The 26793-nt window shown below is 47.2% G+C and overlaps 1 protein-coding gene across 4 annotated transcripts in view; it reads right to left on the bottom strand.

Moving 5' to 3' along the window:
- Positions 1-20027, bottom strand: part of VPS13D (vacuolar protein sorting 13 homolog D) — a 253616-nt gene extending 233589 nt beyond the window's left edge. For all 4 annotated transcript variants that reach the window (XR_007190630.2, XR_007190631.2, XR_007190632.2 and 1 more), the window contains exons 1-9: positions 19920-20027; positions 16751-16922; positions 10954-11031; positions 8340-8530; positions 8161-8241; positions 4916-5032; positions 2304-2408; positions 932-1102; positions 426-526 (exon numbers count right to left, since the gene is read on the bottom strand). Coding sequence is in view for 1 of the 4 variants with exons in the window: in XM_026519809.4 (XP_026375594.1) it covers positions 426-526; positions 932-1102; positions 2304-2408; positions 4916-5032; positions 8161-8241; positions 8340-8530; positions 10954-11031; positions 16751-16847 (941 nt within the window). In the remaining 3 variants the exon portion in view is untranslated. The remainder of the gene's footprint in view (positions 1-425; positions 527-931; positions 1103-2303; positions 2409-4915; positions 5033-8160; positions 8242-8339; positions 8531-10953; positions 11032-16750; positions 16923-19919) is intronic.
- Positions 20028-26793: the final 6766 nt, after the last annotated feature.

Genomic DNA, 26793 nt, shown 5'->3' with positions numbered 1-26793 from the left:
CAAGTCTATCACTGCAACAGGAAAAGATTCGTTTTTGCTACGGAAGTCCTAAGGTGTACTACATAAATGTTACCCAAAGAGCACGGGAGCACGGACGTAGGGAAGTAGGTTCAGAGATCACTACAAAGTACTTCCCACACGGTCGGACCCCACCGGAGCAACACCAGTCTACTTGCTAAGTGAGACCGAGAGGGCCTTAATGCACTGTGCTCCATCTGCGAGCAGACCCACAACACCAACCAAATATACAGTAAGAACATCAACGCAGGTCAACCACAGAAATGACAGTTTAAAGGCCAGTAAAATCAACCGTATTTTAGCCCCAGCCAGTGCCAGGGACAGTAAGACCCACTTCTGATCCACGGACAAGGACAGTCACCCTCTACAATGCATCTCAGAGGCACAGGTTGCTTGCAAGCCCTTACTTCTCAGACACGGCCACTCTGGGCTTCCATCTCCGGAACTTCACCTGCCTCTCCTTTCGTTCCAGCTCCTTGAGGAATCCCATGATTTGCCGGTACTGGAGCTTTTCAGCAGAGGTTAAGAGAGAAAAACTGGGTTAATGCTGACATGTTTCTTTTACTCAGTTAACACCCATCTCTACCGAGGACAATTTGTATTGCACTGAACCAAAATCTACTGCGCAGTGGAGACCACGTTCCACATCACGTGGCACTTCTGTCTGACCACGGACGGGGAAGTATTCGTATTTACTGTATGTCCTAGATTCTGCTCAGTGCTTCAAAACCAAATCAAAACTGACCGGACAGCAACCAAGTCCAACCGAGTAACTTGCAGCGGGTGCTACACCCGCCACAGCGTTGGTCTCAAGGGCACTTTCTTTCCCGCTGGGGTGCTATCCCCGTGCTTCCTTCGCCCCAGTTACTGGTCCCACAGGGAGAGTATAAACCACTGGGAGGAAAGAGAGTACCTGAGAGAGTTTCAAGGGGATGGTCTCCAGATGAATATCGCACTCGATCCGGGGACTGTGCCGAGACCTCAGAGGCTCTTTGGAGCAGTTTCTCTTCAAAAGAGCAGACGCGCACACAGGCTCCAGGATGTAGTGATGATCGCGGCTCTCCATGCTCTTGTCCATGGCCTCCTGAGTGTCACAAGAACGTCTGTCATTACAGCAAATGTTTTCAGGATCAAGTTACATGTTGGTATATGACCTAATTTAGCATATTACCTCAGAACCCCAAACCAGGACAAAACTGGGAATCTAAAGCTCTCTACCATTTTTAAAATCTTATCTATATTTCTTATTAGGTAAAACATTCACGTGGTTCAAAATTGAAAGGCAAAAAAAGGTGAAGTATCGCCTTCTGACTCCCATCCTCCAGCGACGCAATTATTCTCCCTAGAGGCAACCAATCATACCAGTTTCTTCTGTATCGCCCCAGAGGCATTCTACATATGTTCAGACAGAGCCATGATTTTCTGGGTTTTTTAACCATTCTCACACAAATGGTACGTACACTGCCTTACCTTGGTTCTTTAAACTTAATACGAAATCTCAGAGACTATTCCATATTCATCATAAAGATCTTTGTTCTTATTTTCTATAACTGCATACAGTTCTACTGTGTGGATGTACAGTATTTATTTAATCGAATTAGCAAAACAAAACTGTTCTGTACAACAGCATGCAAGCCAAAGAAAATCTTTGTGACGGGGAAAAAATGAGTCCTTTTTCTGCATTCTACTTGAACCACCTACAATTTCTTTACCAAAAGATTAAACTCAAAATTTTTTATCCTTCACAAACACTAATACTTTATGTCCCGTGAGTTTAATGACTCTCTAAGTATTTCTTAAAGGAATACCACACCAAAGGGGAAGTTTCAATATACATAGAATAAGAAAGCTCTTCTTTAAGAGTCAGAGCTGGTGCTTTGTTCATTTAAAATCTGGACGTCAAGTTTGTGACAGCTTAAAAAATACATAACTATAATATGTTACATGTATAGCATGGAATACTATGCAGGAGTCAGAAGCAATAAACCAGGAATATAAACAGCAACATTAATCGATCTTAAGAACACAGCCTTAAGTGAAAAAAAGAAAACGAAGGAACCTAGACTGAAATACAATGTGAAACATACACGAAACACTATGCATTGTTCAGAATTACATGCACACCAAGTACCTCAAGCAAACCCACTTGAGAATGGATGCCCGTGGAGGAAGAGGGGCATGGGAATGGCGACCAGAGCCACAGAGAACAGAAACCTGTGTGGCCGTGGCCCCACACTCTTTACTTCCGTGCTGTGTTACCGTAAAGCCTTCTGCCAGAATCATACCTGTAACTCCACCTGGGGCAAATCCCCCAACAAAGTGCAATCGACATCCCAATAGACGCTAAACTCTGCCACATCTAGTTGCTTTTTCCGCATTAATTTCTGTACCTGAGGTAAAACACAGAAGAAAAAAAACCATGACTCTCTTTTCACAAACTCATTCATTCATTCATTCAACAAACCATTTCTGAGGAGGCATGCTTTGGCACTTTGCAAGGTGCTGGGGATACAAAACTCAATTAAAACACGGTTTTGCTCTTAGAGTGTTCGAAATCCAGCTAACGGGATACAAACACGCGACAGTTTTAACTAAGCAGAGGGAAGCAGAAGAATACAGAAGACGCTATGAGCAAACAATGGAAAATGTCACCGTGTGGATGAACATCAAGAGATGTATACGGTTACGGCACAGGGCAGGGTGGGGGGAAGGATGGGGACATGTGTCGAAGTGTCAGGTCCACCATACAGAAGGCCTGGTGTCTTCAGAGGACGGCAACGACATCTGTGTAACGGGAGCACCATACTCAGTGTGAGGGCAGCACTGGTACACACATTTGGAGTGGGGAGTTAAGTGCTGACAAAAGCAGCTTGGAATGCGACTAGGTGTGCTGGGTTAAGCAGTTTCCCTCCCTCCAGAAATTCATGTCCTCCTAGAACCTGTGAAGGGGACGTTACTGGAAATAGGGTCTTTACAAGATGTAATCAAATTAAAACGAGGTCATACTGGATGCGGGTGGGCCCTAAGCTAATGACTGGGGTCCTTCTGAGAAGAGAAGGCAGACCCCAGGGGAGAAGGCCATGGGAAGATGGAGGCAGAGACGGAAGGGTTGCATCCACGAGCTAAGGAACATGAAGGCAACCACCAGAAGCAAGAGGGGGCGGTTTCTCCCTCAGAGCCTCCAGGTGAAACCAACCCTACAAACACCCTGATTCTGGACTTCAGGCCTCCAGAATGAAAGGGAATAAATTTCTGTCGTCTTAAGCTATTGCGTTTGAGGTAATTGGTTAAGGCAGCCCTAAAAAGCGAACACACTAGGAAAGGAAGTTTATGGCGCACTAAGGAGTTTGAACTTGATACTTTCAGAGACATGGAGCCGCTGAGGGTTGTGGTATAGGAATGCCACCAGGGTCAGGGGTGGGTTTGAGAAACAGGACTCTGCTAACGCTGCAAAGTGGAGCTTCCCTCCTCGGTGTGCTAGAGAAAAAGACTCGTGAGTGTGTCAGGAAATGGGCAAGTTTATAGGCTCAATTTACATTTAGAAAGACCTGGCTAAGAACCACCAGCCCCCAGCAGCCGCATGCACTTGCCCCAGCATGCTGGCCAGATGATATCTGTTTTCTGTGTGTAACGTGATATGGAAGAGACTGGGAAGCACTGGTTTAGAAAGAATCGAGGGCATGGGATGGAAGCAAGGAAGTCATGGAACAGGTTGCTTTATGAGCCCGGGCTAAAGCTTAGAGGGTCCTGAAGTAAGGCAGTCACAGTGAGGATGACAGGAAGAGACACATTTGAGACACTCTGCAAGGAAAACCGGCAGGATGCTGGGAGCAGATGGATACTGAGGCCGAGGAATGAGAAGCAAAGGCTGAGCACAGGCTGAGGAGCTCAGCGCAGTGGCTAAGAACACACGCTCCGGAGCAGGGGCGGCGAACTTTTTCTGACAAGGGCCAGACAGAACATACGAAGGCTTCGTGGACCGTATAGTGTCCGCTGTAACTACTCGACTCTACCCACTAGAGCACAAAGCAGCCTTGAACAATACGTAAATGATGGGTGTGGCCGTGATCCAGTCATTTCTTACGGACAAAAACGGGCAGTGGGGCAGCGGGGGGGCTTTGCTCACAGTCCACAGTTTGCAAACCCCCACTCTGTAGCTGGTCCATGTGGGTTCGAGACCTGGTTCTGCCACTCCATCACTCTGCACCTTAGCGTGCTTAGCTGTATGTAATATGAGGCTAACGGGGGTGGTGAAAAGTACTGAGAATTCAATGCAAAGCACTAAGTACCTGGCACAGAAAAGGGCTCAAAAGATGTTAGTTTTGTTTGTTTTAACATTCAGTAACATGTTAGAGAATAAAGGGGAAAAGTTGGTTTCAGGGAAGCAAAATGGACCGGAGGAACATAATGGGATAATTTTGCTTAGACAAGCCTCAACCACCACGGACGTGATCCACAGGTAGTTACAGACCACGAAGGAGAAGGGAGAAAGGAGGTGGAGCATGGGGTTCAGGATGTGTAAGGCATCAACAAATCTTCCCAGGGCACGGCTGACTCTGTGAAACAGAACTAGCTTACCCCAGGAGTACACATAGCACGAGAAGAAAAGCAGAGCTGAAACCCTTTCTGTGACTCAGTTTCTTCGTGCATAAAATGAAAGGGATCCCATCACCATTGAACGTATGAGTGGAAGAACGAAAAGTCAGAGAAAAGTTGCCATTTCCCGATTTCGGCAAATAAATCTGTTGACACAGACAAGAAACATACATTCCCGCCAAAGAACATGGTGCAAAAGAATGCGGCCTCCTCTACAGAACATGAAATGACCAAAGGCAGAGCCCCAAATCTCCAAGAACCAGTGCTTTCTCCCTAGCTCGCAGGCACAGTTCATACTCACAGGCTCATTCACTGCATTCTGCATGGACACATTCTTAATACAGATGCCAAATGCAAAAGGATGGGACGGATTGGTAATACCATCTTCGAAGCGCAAATGGACATCTTGAATTTTTAACTGCAAAGGGGAGAACAAAGGGAAACGCATTTAGACATGTACTACAGGTAGAATGCTATAGGCAGACGTCAAACTGCCCTTGAGCGTTTAAGTCAGTCACGGCAGGCAGTTTATACAAACGCTTACAGCACACACAAGTCCAATGCTATGATAATTATAACCACAATCCTGAGAGTTATAATCACAAATGACATGAACGACATTTCTTTGTGATTTGTACTACCTCCAGAAAAGAGCTACAATACTTTCATTAAACCATTTCACAAGACCCCTTTAAAAACCACTAAAGGAAATACTGTGGCTCTAGATAACTGGCCTGCCCTCTCTTACGATAGTGTAATCTTGTCTCTGTGTTCCTGCAACTAGACACAGGAACACCAGCAGGACACATATACTTTGTACTTATTTCCCCTGGCCCCTGGAGGTGGGCTAGAGAAAAGGCACTCTGCTTCGGTAAATTAAAAATTGTAACAGAAAGTGAAAAGACAACCCATAGGATGGGAGAAAATATTTGCAAATCATGCATCTGATAAGGGATTAGAATCCAAAATATATACGGAGCTCTTGGGGCACCTGGGTGGCTCAGTCGGTTAAGCGTCTGCCTTCTGCTCAGGTAATGATCCCAGGGTCCTGGAATCGAGTCCCGCATCAGGCTCCTGCTCAGTAGGGTGCCTGCTTCTCCCTCTCCCTCTGCCCCTCCCCGCTGCTTGTGCTCTCTGTCTCAAATAAATAAATCTTTAAAAACCACAACAAAATATATAAGGAGCTCTTTCAACTCAACAATAAAAAACAAATAAACCAGTTTTTTAATGGAAAAGGGATCTGGATAGACATTTCTCCAAAAAAGATATACGAGTGGCCATAAGCATATGGAAAGATGTTCAACATTAGCCATTAAGAAGATGCAGATCAAAACCACAGCGAGGTAGCACCTCGTACCCACCAGCATGGCTATTACCACCAAAGACAACAGCAGGCAAGTGTAGACACACAGTAACAAGTGTCGATGAGGATGTGGAGAAGTTTAAATGTTCCTACATCACTGGTGAAACTGTAAAACGGCACAGCCTCTTTGGAAAACAGTTTGCCAGTTCCTCAAAAAATTAAACACAGAGTTTCCAAATGACTCCAACAATTCCACTCCCAAGTATATACGCAAGAGAACTGAAAACATATATTCACACAAAACCATATATGTGAATGTTTACGCCAGCATTATTCATAAGAGGCAAAAAGTGGAAACAACCCAAATGCCCATCAACTGAGAAGCAGATAAACAACATGTAGTATATCCCAAAACCCACAAAACCTCTCGGCATGAACACTCCATTCAACCTCCGCACTGACAGAGGTGACCACATTTAACACGGCTTCTAACAGCGTAAGCCTGCGTCCCTGGGACATTCCAGCCTGGTTCTGAGTTCCTGTCTGGAAAAGCTCAGAGCTGTTTGTTCCAGCCAAAGCCTGACAATAGGTCCCTGACCTCCCTTTCTTAGAGCATTTACCAAAAAGGGCTTACAATAGTGAATCCTTTCTCTGTCCCTATGAGACGTGTATGTATCTCCTATAATCAAGGACTTGAAAGCCATTCCTCCGAAATGTAATCACCAGGAAGGACAGGGCCTGTCTCTCAGTCTCAGTCTCTGCGGGAGCACAGAAGCCCAGCTAACAGATACAGCTGGCCTTATCACATGGACACTGACCCTTTGTCATTTTTCACCTGAGCCCTCCCCCAACAGGATCCCCTGCCTCACTCTCCCTTTAAAAGACCCCGTCACCTCTGTGTATTTTGGAACCGAGCTCTGCTCTTTCCGCTTCTGTCAGCAGTTACGGAATAAAAACCGTTTTCACCGCTTTAACCAACATTCAACTTTGTTGATCTTTGACGGTCCCTATCTCTGACTGAATACATTATTCAGCCATAAAAAGGAATCAAGGACTGGTCCGCGCCACAACATGGACGAACCTTGGAAGCATTATGCTCAGTACAAGAAACCAGACACAAAAGGCCACATGGTGTACGATCACATGGATATGAAATGTCCAAAATACGCAGTTTCCATAAAGAAAGATTAGTGGTGGCATGCTGGAGGGAGAGGAGAAATGGGAGTGGCTACTAAGTGGGTATGGAGTTTCTTTGGGGGCTAATGAAAGTGGTCTGGAATTAGGGAGTGGTAATCCAGGCACTTTGTAAACACACTAAAAAAAACACTAGAGTGTACACATTAAAAGTGTGAACTTCACGGGATGCGAACTAAATCTCAATAAAGCTAATAGTAAAAATAATGATGAATTTTTTCAAATTAATGACAGCTTAAAAAAAAAAAAAAAAACCCTGCCTGAACCAGAATTCAAAGCACTCACCTCAAATGTACCCATCTCTTTGTCAACGTTATGACAGTTATGAAACCAACAAACTCAGACTGCATCTTGGGGGGAAGTAGTATACCTCGAAACCATTTGGCCTGTGGCACCTTGGCATTGCAAGAAAACCCCGGAGGTACCAAGTAGAGGCTCCCTCTTATGGCACTCATAAAAATTACGTGGACCCTGATCTAGTTTTCGAGGATGAAACAAAATTGTAATTAAAGCAGAAAATGGGGCCAAAAGCCCTGACGCTGTTAACTCCTCAAACCGCCACCAGATCCATCAGTGAGAGATTGAAACACCCCCGTGGGCTGTTCGCAATTCACTATGTAATCAACTAGAAACCATGCACTCAACCTCTCTCACGTTACAGAGAAGAAACCGAGACCAGAGAGGTGAAGTGATTTGCCCTGAAATGATCAGTCATGAAGGTTTAGGTGACCCGGCTTCGAAGGAGGTATATATCCTTTTAGCAAGTAAGAGTCCAACATTCAAAAGCAAAGCAAAATGTGAGTAAAAGGAAAACTCCTACTCATACGAGCTGAAGCAAGAAAAACCTATGTCTTCCCAGAGCTGGAGACTTGCTTTTCCGGTTTCCCTTTGGAACTGCCTAGAAGAGGCCACACCTGAGCCGTCAGCCAAGGCTCTGTACAGCCCGTTTCGGTTTAACCCACGAGAAACAAAGTACTAAGAAGCGCAACACAGTTAAGCGTGAGAAGTCCCTGTCATGTTCGTACTTTACAAAAGTCAGGAGGACTTACTTCAATATTCTCCACAATTCTCGTAACTACAGAGGCAGTAACTGAATACCAGTAGGACTCCCCCTTCCGCTGGCGTTCATTCTACAAAGGAAAGAGCTGGGGTTAGCCAAATCCAGTGCTCTGCTCAGTTCATCTGTCTCACCGCAGCTGGTCTGGTGGCCGAGCGGGGTGTGCCTTGCCTTCCATCTGTCCTCCAGGGCTTGAAGCAGAGCCTTCTTGCGCTCCCTCTCCAAGAGCTTCTCCTTCTCATCATCGAAATCCTCTAGCTTTTCAGGGGCTCCGATCAAGTGAAGGCTGGAGATGGAGATCACCCAAGGGTCCACGTGGGGGCGATAAAACGGAATCTGAAGAGTTACCTTCCCAATGAAGCCTGGGGAAAGCAAAGTCTTGTCAAGTGCCGATACACGTTGTTACTTCTTACTGTTTTTCTATATTCTTTTAGTTTTCTATAAGAAGCACGAGGACTTTTACAATTTATTTTTTAATCTAAGAAAACAGGCAGCAGGTTCTCGTACGTGGGAAACAGAAGTTAGCAGGCTGAGATCTGTAAGAACGAGGCACAATAAAAGATGGAAAAAGCCCAGGGTGGGGGCACCTGGGTGGCTCAGTGGGTTAAGCATCTGCCTCCCCTCAGGTCATGATCTCAGGGTCCTGGGATCGAGCCCTGCATTGGGCCCCCTGCTCAGCAGGGAGTCTGCTTCTCTCTCTTTCCTGGCTTGTGCTCTTTGTCTCTATCTCTGTCACTATCTCTGTCTCTATCTCTGTCGCTATCTCTGTCTCTATCTCTGTCTTTCTCGCTCTCTCAAATAAATAAAATCTTTAAAAAAGAAAAGCCCAGTGTGACTTGACCCTATCAAATGCAACAGCCCTCCTCCGAGAAGTGTCTCTTCCCCAACGGAACTACATCTTAAACTTCCCTGGGGTGTCTTTCTCCCCACAGCACCTGCAGGAGCCCCTGAGCACGAAACTCGTTTCTTGTTGGTTATTCCTGGGCTGGTTGAGAAGCACTTCTTGGGAGTTAACAGACTTACTTACAATATATCCAGTCTTGAACATACCAACTGAAACATGGGTCAGAGTACTACTGTGGCACTCTATCGAGGAAGAATCCTAATTCTTCACGAGAACCCGGACTGACTGGAAACCTGCTAGAACCGTGATTCTGATTTCCCAAGTCCTAACATTTCTAGCCGAGTCTCCTAGGACACAGGTCTTCTTTAAATTCAATTAGTAAGAGGCAAGTCACCACTAAGGAATAATGCATAAGGATATCTGAACTGTCCTAAAGGATCTCTCAAAGATCCACACGGCCCAACTAATATGCTCCCTCTGAAAGAAACACATGTTATCAATTGCTACCCTCTAAGATCTAGAATTCAAGTGGGATTGATCTGTTGAAGGTAAGAGAATATTAACACCAAGTGACCAACTGTGTAATCCAGTAATAAATTAAGAAATGTGGCAACAAATAATGAAAAAACGTTTTAATTTGGATTTTATCTAGCAAAATGAAAGTAAGCTTTTTCTATTTAATAGTTTATATCATAACTGAAACCGAATAGCAATTTTCACTGCAGAGTTTAATAATAATTGGTGTGCAGCTGCAATTCTAACCTAAACTACTCGGGGGAGAGGCATGTTTGATAAGTTAGGTGACAGCAAAATATAACCTCCGTTACATTTCATTTAATTTTTGCAAAACAAGTACAAATAGGGTCATTTTTGCAAAAATATTAGGAAACATCATCAATATTCCCCAAGAGCCTCTCCTAATCCTTTGATATTCAAATAATAATCTTTGGAAGTACCCTCAGTATCATCATTCCTGAGTTTCTTTCAGATTCTAATTCATCAGTGTCTTTGCCTCTGATTCTGGCAGTTCACCCATCACTTGAATTGACTTAAAAAAAGCCTAAATCTTTTGCAAGAAATCTATGCTACTTCACCTAGCAACTAATTTGCATTGTCCCTGCATTTTATTGTAATATAAGTACCCAAAAATGATGGAAAGACTGACATCAACAGGCTATTATTGAACAATGACAATGTCTGAATAGGGACTGATTCTATACACGGTCATTTAACAAGGAATTTTTTTTAAGACTTTAAGTAATCTTTACACCCAACCTGGGGCTCGAACTCATAACCCGGAGATCAAGAGTCACAGGCTCCCCTGACCGAGCCAGCTGGGCACCCCAACAAAGAATATTTTTATTCCAGGACAATTCTTGTTTCCTCACCAAACCTAAGTAACTGCAGAACTCCTATCACAACTGCAAACCTCTACTGTGTGTGCTAGGCGCTGTTCCGAGTAATTTTATTTTTTTTTCTCTCTTTTTTTTTTTAATGATTTTTTATTATATTATGTTAGTCACCATACAGTACGTCCCTGGTTTCCGATATAAACAGAACCCCCCTTTCATTCAATAAACTGTCTCTCAGTAATACTATGAATCCCCCAAAAATAAGAACCCCCCTGTATCTAGGACAGACGTTCTCACACTTCAGGATACCTAAGAATCACCTGTGGTGCTTATTAAACATCCGGGTTCAATGACACTCCCTTGGCAGTTCTGATTCAATGGGTCTGGGAAACACCTGACCTCCCCGCCGCTGCCCCAAGGTCATCCTGATAGAAAAGGCCACACTCGAGGACTGATCTAAACTCCCTATTTCCTATCCTGCCTCTTCCTGCTCAAACAGAGCCAAACTCAAGGGCTCTCGGTTTTCCTGTCCCAAGCAGTGGAAGCAGCCGAGTACGACTGCCGCCCTCTCCTGCGGAGTGCCACGCACCGGCTTTGACTTCAAATGGTAATTCCAATTCTTTCAAGGCATCCTTCTTTAAAGGCAAGTTTTCCAACTCAACAGCACCTGAAAAATAAAAACAACAGCATGATATGTTCACCCAACACAGGCAGCAGGCACCTACTGTGTGCAAATCTTTGAAGGTGAAAGGGAAAGTTTTACAGCTCAGCCGGGCTATAAACAGCCAGGAGCAGCACGGCGCCCAGCCTGCATACTCTGTCTGTACTAGCTTCCTGGCCAGCCCACTCTGACAGCGGAAGCTCACCGGCAGGTGAAGGGTACCGGCAGGGATCTTTTTCTATAATAAGCCAGACAGTACAAGCTTTATGGTATCTGTTGTGTATTCTCTCTGGGACTTTCTTTTTTTTTTAAGCCTTTAAAAATATAAAAGCCATCTCAGTTTGGATTTGATCAGCTGGCCAATTTGCAGACCCCTGGTTTGGGTGAATATTCACCAGACGACCATTAACATCTGAGTCACTTGGGAAGAAATGCAGGCTCCAGGGCCCCCTGTAAGACATCTCTGGGACTGAAACACAGAATTTTGCAATTTTTAACGAGCTCCAGAAACCCCCTCCCCAATGGGTCTATTGCACGCAACATCTGAGAGCCCACGAGAGTTAAATAAAGCTGGTCATCAAAAGGAATTCTACTCCCCCTTCTGGAGAGACCAGCTCCGCACGTTCTGCTCCGCATCTACGCGTACAGGCTTAATCACCTGTTCGAAAGCAAAGAACAAACCACTGCCAAAGGGCCTTTTCAGATCCAGCTTTGACAGGACTTAAGCCCAGGGGTACAAGACGTCTCTGAACAGCCAAGGCTGTCTGCCCCGTTCTTGCCCTCACTCTCCCGGCTGTGGAAGTCATGCGTCCACACTGACATACCACTCCCCAGTCTCTAGCAGGCACTGTGCTGGCCACTGGTAATATGAAAAGAGAAGGCACGGTCCCCATCCTAAAGGGTGGAGGAGATAGCCATCATTCTACAAAACTGTTTGCACAACTTAAGGCAATTTCTGAGAACAGGGAGTACAGACAACCACCCAGGAACCACTGGTACAGGAACTCAGAAGAGAGGCAAGCCAGCCAGAGACAAACTAATAGAAGAAACAATTATTTTTTCCTTTAAATGACTGTTCAAGACTGTGGGTAATTGGCTTCTAAAGTATTGAAATCTAGCAGCTTGGCAGGTGCAGAGCAAATGCAACCAGCTTACGTTTTAGACTTTTGCAGGAACCTGTGTCCCCACGTGGGTCCCCACATAGCTTAAGACTAACCAAAAGGAGAGGTTAATAGCCCCAGAGGGCCTGGAAACAACTCTAATTCCACATCTGGGGAGTAAATGATCAGAAGGGGGGGAAAAAACATGAAACACATTCCTCAACAGTTGAAACTGACTTAAAGGGGGAAAGCATATGGTTTCTTCTTTGGAAGAGCATCATTTGCACTTTGAATCATTTGCCCTATTTTTCAATACCCAAATCTGTCACAAAGGCAGACGGCACTAGGTTTCCTTGGCTGCTGTGCACCTTGGGGAAGTGGAAGGAACCGCAGGCAGCCCACGCCAGGAAACATTAACGCTAAAGTGCGGAGAGCGAAAGAGGTGCTCTAGGAAGGAGGAGAAACCAGGGACAGGACGAAAAGAAAGGGCAACCTCCAGCACGTCAGAAACAAAGGAATCGGGCAGAACAGCAGCAGCGGTTGGTCAGCCGGTAGGTGGTTCCGGAGGGAAGGCTCGCTGATTCCCCACCCACTCAAACATGCACCCACACCTGGCCCTGCTGGGAAAGGTCCCTCAAGGGACCCAGAGTAGGTGAGGACTTGATAAATGATAGTGCTCTCCGTGTCTTTCCCAGCAGATAACGTGCAGGCTTATTCCTGGACGTCTCCTCCCCAAACGCCTCAGCTTAGCCGAGCAAGAAGCGGAGTCCCTAGAACTGGGGTCCGTCTAGAGGCTGGTGGCTTTTCCGTCAGCACTGATGACTGCTGGACTCTCTTCCCGCGGCTCTGCGTCACTGAGAAAGCCAGCCCGAGGTGCAGAGCTGATAGGAACAAAAAGGAGGGCGGCCCGAAGTGCTGAGCCACAAATCTAGATAGGCCTGCAGCCCGCAGTTCAGGCCCCATGACGTGACACCGGCAGCTGCTATCTTCTGGCCCCAAACCATCCTGAGCATGCCCTGCGAGTTCTCTGCTTTCTGCCTGTGCTCACAAGCTTCACTCCACCTGGAATGCAGTGACCCACCCCGCGCTGCCTGCCGAACTCCAGCTGGAACTCTTGCTCGGCTCCCTCCGTGACAGCCTCCCCAGGGTGCTCCCAACAGGGTGAGTGACTCCCCTGCTTCGCACACCCCCCTCCCCGCAGTGTGTCTGCATCTCCAGTGCGCCTGGCATGACTAACAAGTTAACAGGTGTCCGAGGGCAGGGACCCCCGTGGTGGAGTAATAGGAACAGCAATCATCTAGTGAGATCTTCCTAGTGCCGAGCACTTCCTCTCCAGCATCTAAGCCTCGAAACAATATGAGTTAACACAATTATCTTCTCCACTCTGAGGGGAGGAAAATTAGGTGCAGAGGTAAGCAATTTGCTTAAAAATCACAGAGCTGGGGCGCCTGGGTGGCTGAGTCAGTGAAGCATCCGCCTTTGGCCCAGGTCATGATCCCAGGGGGCCTGGGACTGGGCCCCAAGTCAGGCTCCTTGCTCAGTGGGGAGCCTGCTTCTCCCTCTCCCTCTGCTGCTCCCCCTGCTTGTGCTCTCTATATATATCAAAAAAATAAATAAAATCTTAAAAAAAAAAAAAAAAGAATCACCGAGCTGGTAAGTGGTAGTCCTAGAGTTCGTACCAGGTCTGTCTGATCTCAAGTGGCAAGAGGAGGCTTAAGTAACTTGCTCACGGTCACAAACAGCTGGTAAGTGGTGAAACCAGGCTCAGACCCTACGCCTGAGCTCCTGGTATCTACTACTGTCCCCCCTTTCTGTATCAGTCCATAACACAGAGCTGTACCCAAAGCAGGTGCTTAATGGTGTTTGCTGAGAGACGGAACAAATGAAATCATATACAAGTTCTCTCTCTTTCGACAACTCGTATGCTATTTTGCATTTTTATCACTTTTAGTATGTGTGCACAATCCACCCTTGAAGTCCAATCATATGCTGACGATCGTGACAACGGGGGATGATGAGTGACTGAGGGCCCATTATATGCCCAGAATGGTTCTAAGCTCTCTGACCTACATTAATGTGTCTAGTCCTCAAAACCTTACGAGACAGTTAATATTCCCTCCAATTTACAGAAAGGAGGAATTTGAGAATTCATGAAGAATTGGAATAATCTGCCCAAGCTACTGGTAAATGGAGGAAATAGGATTCAAAACCAGTCTGGCTGGGGCGCCTGGATGGCTCAGTCAGTTAAGCCTCTGACTCATGATTTCGGCTCAGGTCGTGATCTCAGGGTCATGAGATCGAGCCCCAAGTCGGGCTCTGCACTGGTTGTTGAGTCTGCTTAAGATTCTCTCTCCCTGGGGCGCCTGGGTGGCACAGCGGTTAGGCGTCTGCCTTCGGCTCAGGGCGTGATCCCGGCGTTATGGGATCGAGCCCCACATTGGGCTCTTCCACTATGAGCCTGCTTCTTCCTCTCCCACTCCCCCTGCTTGTGTTCCCTCTCTCGCTGGCTGTCTCTATCTCTGTCGAATAAATAAAAAAAAAAATTTTTTTTTAAATAAAAATAAATAAATAAATAAAAATTAAAAAAAAGATTCTCTCTCCCTCTGCACCACCCCCACCCCCACTCGCTCTCTCCTTCCCTAAAACAAAACAAAACAAAACAAAACAGTCTGGCTACAAAATTCATACTCTTGACCACTATCTCTGTCTTCTTGGCATCTCCCAAAGCATCTCAGACACTAAATATCTGCAGATGGACCGAAATAACATGCTTATTCCTATACAGGACCCTCTGCCCCCAAACACTGCTTTAACTATCACTGCAATGCTCCATGCTCCAACGCCTCCCTAGCCAAGCACTGTGGTGTGCTTTGAATCTTTAGGATGGGGCAGCACGTTAACATTGGTTATGAAAGAAAAATAATTTTTTTATTCTGCATAGAAAATATTATTTAAACAGGACGAATAGAAAAGCACTTTGAAGAATCAGATACACACAGGTGTCATTGCCAGATACATTCTAAAACAGATGAGAAATCTGTTTAGTATAGAGTCCATGATATATCAGATACCACAAATTTCTATTTATTCATTTCTTCGGCAAACATCCTCTTACCATGCCACTCTTGAAAAGCTAGCTCTTTTATTAACAAGGTTATGGTTTGTGACTCCCTTTCTAGGCCCTGCTACCTGCCCTGTGCAACCTGGTTAGCTTCACAGCGTGTATGAGAACTTCAGTAAGTGACCAAAGAGGTGACCTTGACACTACTCTTGTACTTGGAACACAACCTCTTCCCTGACAGACTGGTCACTTTCACCTTGCACTTAGCAGCTCCCTTCTAAGGACAGGAGGAAAAGGTCAGGACAGAAGTTAGAGATAAAGAAAAAACCTACTTCTGTTTCCAATGAAAGGAAGGGAGTGGGAGGGGCGACCAGAGAGCTCCCCACAGCCTACGGCTGCCGCAATCCTTTTACTGGTTTACATGGGTCAGAAAAACCTGGGAACAACACTTTTGGGGACAAGTGAGCCACGGGCACCCTATTCTCCTACTCCACCACAATCTGTACCACCACCACATCTCCACTAACCTGTCCTGGCCCACTTGCCAAAACCCACACCCCCAGGAAGGTGAACTTCCTGCTGTATCTGAGATCACCTTTCCACTTTCTGGGATGCTACATGCGTGCAGACTGACTATCTCCTTTCTCTAGATTTGTTCAAGCATTCCATTTTCTGTTGAGGAAAGAGAACTTGTATTAAAACAAGGAGGAGGGGGAAAAAAGCAGTTTTCCGATCCTCACACCAATTCCCTGCACTGCATTAAATCACGTATAGGCATTTACCAAGGATAGGCCTGTAAAGGCTAAAGCGTCTCAACCTTTATTCTGTTAAAGACCCCACAGCAACATATTTTAAAGCTTCAACTTGGCATCTATTATGCACCAGCAGGACAGGAGCTTTCAGTGTCATTCTATTTGATCCATTTGAGCCTTACAGCAACCCTGGAGAAGTATATTATCCACTTTTTCTTTTTCTTTAAGATTTTATTTATTTATTTATTTGAGAGAGAGAGTGACAGAGAGAGCATGAGCAGGGGGAGGGAGAGGGAGGGAGAAGCAGGCTCCCCGCTGAGCAGGGAGCCCCATATGGGACTCGATCCCAGGACCCTGGGATCATGACCTGAGCCATCCAGGCGCCCCTTACCCACTTCTTCTAAAGAAACTGAGGCTTGGAATTTCAATGGCTTGTTCACATAACTAATAAGTAACACCAGAGGATTTGAAGCCAAAGCCAATGCCACTGTCACTACATCATGACCACCTCCATTAAGCTTCATAAAGCTAAAAAATTAACTGGGATAAAGTGCAGTCGCCTGCAGTATAGTCTTTTTCTTTTTAATATTTAATAGTTCCCTAAAATCTATAGCAATACAGCTACATACTTAAGTCACCCTGTAATAATAATCAGCGTCATGTGCGAGAACGTATTTCCTTTTACACATGCTTAGTACAAAGCCATCTGGGCATTATGTTTTATTATTCTCAGTACAACAAAATGAATATTAAAAAAATAGATATGTCATCTGCAGTGGCACACTTTACCAAAAAGAGATACGTGTACTCACCTTTCAGAAGCGCAACAGAGAGCTGATCAGTGTTCAGGTTATTGACGTATTTTCCCAGATAGGTATTGAGAACCCAGGCTACAAGACCTTCCAACATGACTATATCCTCAAGACAGGTGTTTAAAAATCATGGATCATTCTTTATTTGTCTCTCTCATGGTCATAGAAGAATCTATGAAAGAAAGAGAAAAAAAGGAAATCAACAGAAAACCAGGTGCTTTTCTAAGCTGATTTCCTACTCTACCTTCCCTAAAGGTGGACGAATGCAAAGCACAGATTTAAGAAAAGATGGGGTGACCGGCACTGTAAGACGCCCTGTTAGCAGAGGATCTAACCAACACGTCTACGTTCTGACACAGCTACAAGGCACAGTCACTTGTAAATATGCCAAAACATGCCTACAATTTCAAGTTGTCTGTCCTTTCAATGTAACTGATCATTAAACTGCTTGCCTTTAGTAATTCACCTTGGGACTAGACTGTCCTGGTCAGAGGTTCTCATCCAAGTGTAACTGGGCAATGTCTAGACACATTTTTTATTATCGTGACTGGGGGTTGCTACTGGTGTCTTGTGAGTAGAGACCATGGAGACAGCTAAACGTCCTACAATGCACAGGACAGCTCCCCCACGGCAAAGAATCACCCACCCCAAATGTCAACAGGGCCAAGGTTGAAAAACCCTGCCCAGAAAGAAAGAAAGAAAGGAAGAAAGAAAGAAAGAAAGAAAGATCCTGTCCTAGACTAAGGCAAAAATGCCCTAAGAGATTTCAATAAACTTCACATTCTGCAATGATCCTCTTCAAGCCTTCCCTAATTCAATTGTGCAAATTTGTTCATCAAGATCATTCATAAAATAACATAAGTGAAAGGGAGAAGGCAGGGGTTTATCACTGTTCTTAAATGTTCTGGGCCTGCATTACAGGAACCCAGGCACCAGATGATGCTCATACCATGAACTATCTTAGTAATACAAATACAAGAAATCCTCTGGTTCCAGCTACAGTACTTACATTCAGTACTGCTTTACTACTACCTATGAGAAAACTGTGTTTATTAGCATAGCATAAATATACAGGTTACTTTTTAGTATTGCAAAAAGTTAACACGAAGGAACCTGAGACATAAAAATTGAAATGTGTTCTGAAATTGCTCAGCTAGCTAGCAGATCCCAATTAGAACTGTGAGTTCCAGAGCTTGCTCTGAGCCAAGCACATCACACACCAGCCCACCATGCTGGACACTCCAGATTTGCTATGGCATGTGTCCCACTTGGAACCGGCCCTTTCAGGATCCTTTCCAGGCACTCTGCCCCACCTCCAGTGATTCATCTTAGTGCCAGAAGATACACTTATCCCAAATGAAAGGCTACCACCCAACAACGACCCAAAACACAAGGCCCTGTACGAGTTAACTGAAGCTCCAGGAAAGACTGACTTTTATTTGTGAACAGTGTCTTGCACTTCCAGCAAGATTCATTTTTATTTGCCATCCGTGACAGTAAAAATAAACAAGTAAATAAATAGCATTTGATGAAATACTGATTTCTTTCCAAAGATTTTTTTCAGCCATATTTTGTGTAAAACTAAGAATTTGCTAGATATTATTGGATACATTCATTTAAAGGAGAGGTTCAAGAACAAATTCTTAAAAATAAGAAATGTTTAACAGTCTAGTAAAAGACACATGTCTATATTATAACTTCAAACAAGTAAATCTGTGAAAACAAAACGTGAACCTGACTTATTCTAGTATTACTATGTAGGCTCCAAACACACTTAGGCAGGGAGCCAAAACCAGAGTCCTCTTTATTTGAAGTTAATGCCATTGACTTCACCCCTAAAATGCCAACAAACTCTCTGAAGTGCCAACTACAAATGCTCTCCCAATAGAGGGAAACAACTGTCAGTTTGTACAAAAATCCGGTCCTACTCTACTTCCCCTGAAGGTAGAAGAATGCAAAATACAGATTAGGGAAAAGCTGGGGTGAGAAGCACTGTAAATGCCCTGGTCAGTAACTTAAGACTCAAGCCAGAAAGAATCTATTAGCTCAGCTAAGCATCTAACCCAGGCTTGAAGCCACTTCAAGGATTCCCTTAAGGAATCTGGTGTCAGGAAGAGCCGCCAGACTGGCTAGAATCCCAAAGTGTTTACACTCGGGTCCACCATGGCTTCCAGGCAGCCGCCTGGCACTAACTCGAACCTGACCTCCCCTAATCGGTGTGGTAGGTGACACTGGGGATCAGTGCTCAGCTCACGGGAGGGCAGACAGCCGGGCATGACCTTGAGCCAGGCCCCTCCCTCGAGGGGCGGCCAAAGCCGGGAGTAGGAAGGACCGGCAAAGGGACCAGGGCGCTGCTCCCCAAGCCGGCCGGGCCTGAGCGCTGTGGGAGCCGGAGAGCTCAGAGAATAAGAGACTAGAGGGGGCGAGTGCCAGGACCTGGGCCCCACAGGAATGGGACTGCCCTGAAGGTGAGGGTCCCACAGCCCTTCCTCCACTCCGGGGGCTCCAAGGAATGGAGACCCCCACCTCCCAGATAAAGGCCGGAGGAAACGGCGCCTGGCGGCTGGGGTGCCGCACCTGAAACCAGGAATTCAGCTTGGGTGCGATCCCGGGGAGCGGGGGTAAAGACTGGTTTGAGGCCTGATGTCCCCATCCCAGAGCGTGACCCCAGAAGGCTGGTGGGTGGTTAAAACACTCTGGAGAACTGACCAGCGCCCCATTCTCGGGCGTGAGGTGGGGGGGTTCGCACACGGGGGCCCCGCACTGAGACCGCGGCTCAGGCGCGGAGACGCGGGCTGACACCGTCTCCAATCCCCGGGCATCAGGCTGCCGGGACCCCGGAACGGGTGCCGGTCCGGCGGGGACTCGGACTCCCAGGACAAGGACGCCGGGGTCCCGAGAAGCCAGGCAATTCCAAGCCTGTCAGTCCCTGGGGTGCCCGCGGGGGCTCGGGGCCGTGGGGAGCGCGGACGCCCCAGGGCCCCCAGGGGAGCTCAGACGGCGGGAGGGCCGGACGCCGGGCTCCCCGGGCTCCCAGCGGCGCGCTCCCCGCGGGCGGGCCCGGGCCCCGGGTCCGAAGCGGAGCCGGAGCGACAGACAACGGGCTCACGGCCCACCTGCAGTCTCCGACCCTGCCCGCCGCCCGGCGCCGCCCCGCCTCGGCCCGTACCTGTCTGTGTCCCGGGCCGCCCGCCTAGCCCGGCACTGCGCGGCGCTTCCTCTCCCGGCTCCTCGATGGCGCTGGCCGGCGGAGCTCCGGCCCGCCCCGACCCGACCAATCGAGCGGGAGACGCGCCGGAGCCTGGCCAGCCGAGCGCCGAGTCATCGAGGAGGCGCCCCCTGCCGCCGGCGGCCGCTCGCGGATGCCGCTGCGGGTGCGGGAGAACCTCCAAAGGATCCGCCAGCCTATGCGGCTGGGAGGAGACTGAGTCCCAGCGGAGGGCAGGGCCACCGATTCGTGTGGCTTCGACAGTGTCAGAACCCAGGATTCTTCCTCCATCTGGCCCACCCACAGTGGGTTCCCCACTCAGCAGCCACAGGGGTCTGCTAAAACACAATTCAGACCAAGCCACTTCCTTGCTTAAAACGGCTTCCCCCTTATGCTTGAATGAAAATCCACCTCCTTACAGAACCGACACCCAGATCCTCCTGGATTTGATCCATTCCTATTTCTGCCACTCTCTCTGGCTCACTGCCCCCAGCGGCCCTCAGTTCCCACCCCAGGACCCTGTGCTTTTGCCATTCTCTCTACTTAGAATGCTTTTCCCCGAGATACCTGCTGGCCGGTAGAAATATAACACAAGCCACACGTACAAGACACATCGTAATTTTTAATTTACTACTTGGTACATTTTTAAAGAAGAAAAAATGTAAAAACAAATAATGTATTTCATTTAATTCAGTATGTCCAAAATATGATCATCTCAACCTGTAGCCAACAGAAAAAAGAATCAATGAAATATTTTAGGATTCTTTTTATAGTAAGTTTTTGAAATTGAGTGTGTCTTTTACACTTACTGTGCATCTCAATACTAACCAGCCACAGTTCAGGTGCTCCATAGCATTCTGTGGCTGGGGGGCTGCAGAGCAACTTTGGAGAGTCCTACAGTCAATTCTTTCTGGCTTCAAATATTCCACCTCAGAGAGCATTTCCTGCCGTCTTATCTAAAGTTCCCTTCAACCACCACCTGGTTGCATTTTCTTCCCAGACCTTAATGTTACTTGAAATTATCTTATTTGTTTATACTTGCCTTGTCACCTTTCTCCACCCTGAAAGTTCCCTGAAAGCAGCGATTTTATCTTTTTCATTTAAAGGTGCTATACATGAATGAAGGAATAAATGAACAAATGAGCACGTCATCTTGCCTTAGCCCCAGAAGGACAGGAAGAAGACCTCAGGCTCATAAAAAGCCAAAAGATACAGGAGGCACGGTGGCAAGGTTGCAATAGTGTATTTACCATAATAATTACCAGCTCTCATAATGCTAAGCTAATGAAGGAGACTGTGGGCTGAACATTCCTGGCAAGGCCTGAGTTCCTTTGAGGTGGGAACAACCTATCAGAATCTCAGTCCTGGGTCTGTGCAGGGGCTAAGGTTTGGATATAAAACGTCAGACTCCGCGGACGGAAGGCAGAAGGGAAGCAGCCCGTTAGAGCCGAAGGATCTCAGAGTCCAGATCTCCTAGCACAGAAACACCCCAGCCATCCCTGGGGAGTTTATTAAAATGCAGATGCAAGGACACCATTCATTCAATTCATATTACTGAAAGTCTTTGGGCCCTCACTTTGGAATCTGTGAAGGTACCGGACAGCAATCCTCCTTCTAAATATTTACCTAGGAGAAATGAAGTCACAGGTGCATGCCAAGAACGTACAGGAATGTTCACAGCGGCTTTATTCCTAGCAGTCCAAAACTATTTTGACTGTTAGTGAAATAATGAAAATGTCCATCGATAGAATGGATAAACAGATTGTCGTGTACCCATGCAATGGCACACCAATCAGCAATACAAAAGAACAAACTGTTAATACAAGCACCATCTTGGAGGAACCTCGGAAGTATTAGCTTTGGGTAAAAAGCCAGACCACAAAAGACCACACGTCGAAACGATCCCATTTCTATGATAGTCCAGAAAAGACCAAAGTAGAATGGCACAAGCCGACCAGTGGTTGCTAGGGACCAGGTCTGGAGGGAGGAGACTGGCTAAGGAGGGGCACAAAGGGGCGCCTGGCTGGCTCAGTGTTGGAGCATGTGACTCTTGATCTCAAGGTTGTGAGTTCAAGCCCCATGCTGGGTATAAAGATTACTTCAAAATACTTTTTTTAAATAAAAAATTGGGGTACGAGGGAACTTTAAGGGTGATGTCACTGCTATATCTTGATTGTCGTGGTGGACACAAGGCTGTATACAGTTGTCACAATGCATTGAAGTGTGCACTTAAAATTGCTAAATTGTTTTCTGTCAATTATTCCTCAATAAAAGTGATATTTTTAAAAATCCCTGCCTTCACGGGGCTTACATACCAGCAGGGGAGGAGAGGGTGGGAAAAAGCAAAATCAACATAAAATATAGAGTGAACCAGATGGTTATAGACCCTGAAGAGGAAAATCACACAGGGGAGCAAGGTAGGAAGGAGGGATACCGTTTTAGATAGGTGGCCTGGGGAGTTTCAATAAGAAGACCCCCCCCCACCATGCATTCTAATTCGGGGAGTCTGCAAGGGGTCCCAGCCACCCAGGTGATGGCTTTGGAGATACAGAGCTGGTTCCAAGCCCTCACTGTACAGCAGGGAAAACCAAAGACAAGAAAGGGGAGGGGACTTACTTAAGATCATGCAGAGAGACCACGGGATAGTCTGGACTCTGCTGCAAGCCGGCAGCCCCCTCCAATACAGCCCCCAGCCCTTCCTGCACCAGCCCACTTCCCTGAGCAGTCTTCAATTATTAGAGCAAAAGTTACTCCTGTTATGGGGGACCTAGGGGACAGAGAGGTCAAATGTTGGCCTGGCCAAGAGGAAGTGGTGATGTTGGCCACAGGGAAAGTCCTCTGTTGGTCCCCACCCATGCTGTGACCACTGAAGCTACAGGCTACAGACACAGCACAGGTGAGGGGCTGCACGAGATGGGGGATGTCCCTTAATCACCACCCATGCAAGACCCTTAGATGCATGTTGGCCCACAAGGGGCACGTTTTCTGGGACAGGCCAGATTTGAGGGTTCAGCACTCCCTCCATGAGGCCCTTCCTCACCTGGCCTAGTGTATCTCAGCCTCCAGAATCCTCTAGACCAGAGAGGACTGGATGTTACAGAAATGTTTCTTTTGGCTCACACAATGCTTTAAAAGAATCAGAATTACAACATTTAAAAAGCTGGTGATTGGGGCACCTGGGTGGCTCAGTAGGTTGGGAGTCTGACTCTTGATTTGGGCTCAGGTCATGGTCTAGGGGTCGTGGAATCGAGCCCTGAATTGGGCTCCACGTCAGCAGGGAGCCTGCATAAGAGATTCTCTCTCCCTCTCCCTATGTCTCTCTTCCCTGCTTACACTCTCTCCAAAATAATAAATAAAATCTTTTAAAAAGCTGAAGATTATACATGAAAATCCGTATTTGGAGCTTTTCTAAAAAAATAAGAAGATCTGGTGACAGTGGAACCCCCATACCTCCTATGCCTACATTCATTCATTCATTCACCATTTATTGAGCACCTACTATGTGTCTCGCACTATTCCATGCACTTGGGGCTACATCACTGAGCAAGATAGCAAAACTCTGCCTTACTGGGGCTTACGCTCTCACAAGAGGAACAGACAGCAAGCAATAGATATAGTAGAGACATAAATTATACAATATCGGAGCAGGTGGTAAGGACTGTAAGAGTCCCACAGGGGAGGTAGGGATCTCAGGGGTCGGCGGAGCTGCAATTTTTTTTGAGAGAGAGAGTGCATGAAGAGGTGGGGGGAGGGACAGGGGGAGAGGTAGAGAGAGAATCCTAAGCAGGCTCCACGCCCAGCGCAGAGCCTGTCTTGAGGCTCAATCTCACGATTCCAAAATCACAACTTGAGCCGAAATCCAGAGTCAGATGCTCAACCCACTGAGCCACCCAGGCACCCTGGGACCGGGGCGGGGGGGAGGGGGGAGGTTGCAATTTTAATTACAAACTAATTTCATCGAATCTTGAAGGCATTTAACTGTCTGATAGAACTACAAGGCAAATCGCATCCGTAATTCTAAATGTTCTAGTATCCACATTAGAGTGAAAAGAAATACGTAAAATTAATGTTAATCATTTATTTAGCCAACATCTCCAAAATATTATGTCAATATGCAATCAATATAAAAATTACTAATGAGATATTTTATATATATGTTTTGTACTAAGTCTTCAAAATTTGGTATTCTGAATGGAGATGCAGCTCCCACACCCCAGTTTGGACTAGCTACACTCAGGAGCTCAACAGCCACACGTGCCTGGGGGCTACTGTATTTGACACTGTGGGTCCAGAGTCTCTTGTGACAATGCAGACAGCCTGGGGCGCCTGGGTGGCTCAGTCGGTTAGGCATCTGCTTAAGTCATGATCTTGAGGTACCAGGATCAAGCCCCACATCGGGCTCCCTGCTCAGGGGAGAGTCTGCTTCTCCCTCTGCCCCTCCCCCCACCCGTGCTCTCCCTCCCTCTCTCACTCACTCAAATGAATAAATAAAATCATTTTTTAAAAAAGAAAAGAAAAAAGGAAAATGCAGACAGCCCTGTGGGAAGAAGCACAAGCACAGACCACAGTTCAGGGCCAGCCTCCTCATCTTACGGATGGAGGTTCTGAGCTCCAGGCAGGGACAGCGAGCAGCTGTGAGGCAGGCACCTGGGGAAGCCAGTACAGGATCCCAGGACTCTTCACGGTTGGCTTTGCCCTCTCAGCTCAACCTCCTGGCTTTCTGGATGCTGGTCCTGCTTGCTGGCTTTTAACTACGGAGCTCCAGGCGGTTTAGGGGAGTCCCAGGAGAGAGAGAGAGAGAGAGAGAGTACTTGCCCTTTAAACCCAGGCCTCATTGACTTTCTTGTGAAATTCTAAGGAGCTGGTTATCAAGAACCTCCCACGGGGAACAGGCTGTCCTCCCGACTTGACTCTAGATAAGCATCAAACCTCCGGCCCTGCCCCTCTGTGCCCTCCTCTGCAGAGCAGGGATAATGGGTACTTGGCCTATCTCCTAAGGCAATAATGGAGATAATATAATTGAAGCTCGACGGGCGCCTGGGTGACGCAGTCCGTCATAGCGTCTGACTCTTGGTTTCGGCTCAGGCTCAGGTCATGATCTCGGGGTCCTGGGACTGAGCCCTGCGTCGGGCTCCCTGCTCAGTGTGGTGTCTGCTTGTCCCTCTCCCTCTGCTTCTCTCTCTCGCTCTCTCTCTCTCAAATAAATTTTAAAAATTAAAAAAAAAAAAATCGAAGCTGTTTCCCAACTCTTAGACCAGGCAACTTAAGGAACTTCTCACACTCTCAGGACCCCTCCTACACACTAGAACATAAAACGCCACATCCTTTCCAGCGGCTTCTTGAAGCCACCCTCACGACCTCACGTCCTGCCCCACCCCCGAGTCCCAAGGGTGTGCTGCCCTCCCTTCACCAAGGCCTCTGCTCAAACCCCAGCTCCTCAAAGAGCTTTCCTCAACCCACCCCGCAAGCTAGCAGCACCCGCACCCCTCTGTCTCTGCGCTGCTTCCTCTTCTTAGCCCTTCCCATCCCCTGGCACGGCCTACACGAATTCCTTTCCACAGTCTGTCTTCACAGGTCAGCTCTGGGCAAGGACCTCGGCTGTCCTGGACTCTTGCATCCCCGGCGCCTACCTACACACAAAACAGCAACTAACCTTTATTGAGCACTTACTACGTGCCAGGCGCAGTGCTAAGCACTTTACAGACAGTAACTCAAGGAACCCCTCACTCTGCGGGAGGTACGATTTTAATCCTATTCTAACAGATAAGGAGGCTGAGGCACAGAGAAGTTAATTAACTGCCCCCCCCACACCCAGGTCACACAGGAAGTGGTCACACCAGGGCACCTGGGTTTCGGGGGTCCTCAAGTCCTGACTTCTGGGCTAGTGCATCGGAGCGCCCCGTAGCAACGCTGACAGCATGAAGATTAGATGGAGAAGATTCACAGTCACCGTGACCCCCACTCCCCTCACCCCTCACCCCACACTGGCCCTGCTTCAGCCAAACCACTTGCGCCATCACGGTTAAAAAAGAAAAAGAGGCAGGAGGGGCTGCGCGTGGCCCATTTTGACTGGTTACCCCATCAGGCAGGTGGCTGCCCTCAGGTGCTCCAAATTTATCCCTCTGATATTGTGGTTAATTCTTTTTTTTTTTTTAAGATTTTTTTAAAAATTTATTCATTTGAGAGAGAGACAGACGAGAGAGCTCAAGCGGTGGGAGAGGCAGAAGCAAGCTCTCCACTGAGCAGGGAGCCCGCCGTGGGGCTCGATCTCAGGACCCCAGGGTCACAACCTGAGCCAAAAGCAGAGGTTCAACCATCTGAGCCACCCAGGCGCCCCTGATATTGTGATTTATAATAAGATCTACCTATTTGGTCTTTGTCCTCCATTTCTGCCCCGAAAACGCTTCAAATTTCCTAAGTGATCAGAGCAATGGGAGCATCTTTTGTTCTAATATTTGGCCTTGTGTCCTCAGTTCTGGAGATAGCTTGAGCCATAAAGGTGAAAGGAGTGTCTTGTTATTCATGACAAGCCCCTTTGAGCCACAGCTGAGTATAGTTACTGAGGTGACTGGAGGAAAACCGATGAGCATGGGGGCTGGTTGCCAGGGAAACCCACCATGGGATCAGAAAGCAGGAACCCCTCACCTCCACCTCTGGGCTGGGGAGAGGGGCTGGAGGTTGAATCAATCAATCACCAACGGCCAATGATTTCATCAACCATGCCCGTGTAATGAAGCCTCCATCAAAACCCCAAAGAACAGGGTTCAGCCAGCTTCCACGTTGGTGACCACGGGAAGGAGCTGGGAGGGTGGCCCACGGAGGGGACCGTGGAAGC

The sequence above is a fragment of the Ursus arctos genome, unplaced genomic scaffold, assembly GCF_023065955.2.
Source record: "Ursus arctos isolate Adak ecotype North America unplaced genomic scaffold, UrsArc2.0 scaffold_32, whole genome shotgun sequence".
NCBI classification, from domain to species: Eukaryota; Metazoa; Chordata; class Mammalia; order Carnivora; family Ursidae; genus Ursus; species Ursus arctos.
The sequence above is the reverse complement of the archived record's forward strand: the minus strand, read 5'-3'. Positions and strand labels throughout refer to the sequence as shown.